The 2905-nt window shown below is 63.6% G+C and overlaps 1 protein-coding gene across 1 annotated transcript in view; it reads left to right on the top strand.

The window, feature by feature from the left end:
* The window catches only part of CPZ (carboxypeptidase Z), a 28818-nt gene that overhangs the window by 15886 nt on the left and 10027 nt on the right, over nt 1–2905 (top strand). The window contains exon 8 of the mRNA XM_006152947.3: nt 1866–2001. Within this exon, the coding sequence (XP_006153009.1) occupies nt 1866–2001 (136 nt within the window). The remainder of the gene's footprint in view (nt 1–1865; nt 2002–2905) is intronic.

Below are 2905 nucleotides of genomic sequence, written 5' to 3'. Positions count from 1 at the left end.
TGGCCAGGGTGTCCCAGGGTGCCTCTTCCCTAAACATACACAATGTCTCACAGAGCAGAGCTATCCCCAGGCAGGGCTTGAGGCCCTCCAGCTGACCGTGGCTTCCTCTCACACCTCCACACCTGCCCCTCCTGGCGGACTCTGCTCCCGAGCTCAGTGCCCCTCTGTCCTGCCCACCAAGCCCTTCCAGCCCTGCCACTCCCCGGGAAATTAGGGACACTTCAGTTTACTAAGAACTCATGGGGTAGGGGCCGGGGACTGGGTTCTCTGTGGTCCTTGGGCCTGTGTTTCCGGGGCCCTGTCAATCCCAGGAGCTTGCTGCACCCTACCTTGTTTTATTTACGGTCCCCTACCCGCACCTTACCCTGGCCACCCACACTGGCCTGTGCCCCGCTCCTCCAGACGTCCTCAGCCTGCATCTGCACTGCCAGGTCAGGTCTGCTCTGAGCGGGGCCTGTGGCCCACGTGCCCTGACAGTCAGCCACCACCTTCCATGCCTAGATCCCAGTGACGGTGATGGGAGGGCGCTTCGGGCAGGGAGAGAGGGGGTTTGGAGGGAACAGAGTGACAGGAGCTGATCAGGAGCAGACCTGGGAGAGAGCCTGGTCCAGCCACCCCCAGCCCTGCCCCATGCCCGTTCGGCAGCTGTGCAGCAGAGGTCAGCGAGGTGGGGACGTGGCAGCTGCAGGCAGGAGGGCTCCTTGCTGTGGTGCGATTTGCCCTCGATGGAGAAGGCCCGCAAGACTCCGGGTGTGGGTGGTGCTGCTGCCCCTGGCACTGCGGCCCCAGCCTGCGGGTCCTGGCCCCTGCCTAGATGGCAATTCCTGGTCTGCCCAACTTGGTGACCAAGGAGCACGTGTGGGCCGTGTCTGAGAGGCTTGTCTTGGTCTGTGGGCCTGAGTCAAAACCATCTAGCCTCACCTCTGAGAAACGGGGCTGTCCCCTAAGCCCCAGGTCCTGTGCTCTGAGTGTGACCCCTGCCAGGGAGAGACCCTGGTGTGGCCCAGAGCAGCCCACTGTTACTGAACTCACCTGCCCGCCCTCTTCCTTTCTGACCGAAGAGTCCCCTCCCCAGGACAGACTTGTCCCAGGCAGAAGGGCCTATTCTAGTACGGGGAGCCCCTCCCTGTGTTGGACCCTTCGTCCAGCCTGAGACTTACAGAAGACCAAGACCTCTCCTCAGAGAGAGGAAGTGGGGGGCGCTCTGGGGGAGACCAGGGAGCAGGGGCCTTAGCACCTGGGGGTCCTGGCCACATACCCAGGCGTGCTGGGTACCTACACCCCCTGCGTATATTGGGAGCCCCACACATGGTTTTGGCAACCAGCCAGGTGGGGGTGGGGGGCTCCGCAGGCCCAGTCTCAGCAGTTAGTGGTGCTGGGGAGCCCCCGCGTGGGAGGAATGGTTATCACCATTTCACAGGCGGAGTTCGCCCGGAAGATGAGGTCTGAGAGCATGGCCCACCCGGGCCTCCAGCCCTCCAGCAGTGCCCGGCCTCTAGCTCTCCCTGCGGAGAGCGCTTTGTCCACTTCCAGCTGACCTGCACGGGCTCTGCCAGTGTCGCTGCAGGATGCCCCTCCCTCAGGAGAAGGCCCACGCTCCCCAGCCAGGTGTGCAGGGCCCAGCGACGGCCCCACGGCCCCGCCACACCTACCCTGGGCACCACCTGTGCCGAGTCCTGAGAGCCGCCTCCGGGCCTGCGCAGGCCCTGCCCTCTTCCTGGACACCGTTCCACGCCACCTGTACTGGCGGTGTTGGCTCCGGCCACCCCACCTCAGAGGCCTCTCCTCATCCCGTTACCCCCAGCTCTGAGCGCCCCCTTTCCGGCCTCGGCCCCATGGGCTGCCCTTTCCTGGTCTCCTCTCAGATGTTCAAGCTGCTGTCCAGAGCCTACGCTGATGTCCACCCCATGATGATGGACAGGTCGGAGAACAGGTGTGGGGGCAACTTCCTGAAGAGGGGGAGCATCATCAACGGGGCCGACTGGTACAGCTTCACCGGAGGTGCGGGCCTGAGTGTGGGGCGGGCGGGGCGGGTGGGGCAGCAGCTGGGAGGCCTTGGGAAAGACGGGTAGGCGGGCTCACGCAGTTCCCGTCTGGATGAAAGTGTGACACGTGACCACCCCGAAAGCCGGGTCTGTCACTTTCTGTGATTGCCATTTCTGATGTTCACATTGCATGATTCCACCTGTGGCCAGTCTTCTATGCTTTGTAGGGACTAGGCTGGAATTTCAGAGACGGTGAAGGTGCTTTCAGCACGTGTATATCCTGGCGCAGGGATAGACTCACCTGTGAGAATACGTGTGTGGTGTGCTTTTTTTTTGCTCAGCTCTACTTTCCCTCTAAGGCTGCCCTGGGCATCACGAACAGCAACCTGGGCTGTATATGCCCCGAGTGGCATGAGGGCCACCCCCGGGCCAGGCGCGCTTGTCTCTGTGCCCGCCTGTCACCCGCAGGGGGCAGCACTACAGTTATTACCCGTCCTCTTCTGCAGATGAGGGTATTGGGCTCCTGCAGGAAAGGACTTGCTCAAGGTCCACAGCCATGGGGACAGAGCCACCTCCCCCTCCCGGGCAGGCCCCTTCCACGTGCCCTGACGCTGTACCCGTGCTCACTCAGTGCACTTCCCCTCTGCCCTCTGAGCCGCACACACTGTCTCTTCCTTGGGACAGGCCACCCTCCCAGAACTCACGTGCACAGGTTCCCTGACTCCCGGGCCGGGGCCCTGAGTCTCAGCCAGGCCACATTAAGGGGTCTGCAGACCACAGGGTGCTGGGCTGAGAGGCCGGCCCGTTCTCCCCTGGAGCTGGCACTGCCCAGGGCTGTAAGGGCAGGAGGGTGGGGAGTGGGGAGCTGCCACAGGGACTGAACAGTGGCTGGGAGCCACAGCAGCCCCCCGGGCCCGGGC

Source organism: Tupaia chinensis, unplaced genomic scaffold, assembly GCF_000334495.1.
Source record: "Tupaia chinensis unplaced genomic scaffold, TupChi_1.0 Scaffold000360_1, whole genome shotgun sequence".
NCBI classification, from domain to species: domain Eukaryota; kingdom Metazoa; phylum Chordata; class Mammalia; order Scandentia; family Tupaiidae; genus Tupaia; species Tupaia belangeri.
The sequence above is the reverse complement of the archived record's forward strand: the minus strand, read 5'-3'. Positions and strand labels throughout refer to the sequence as shown.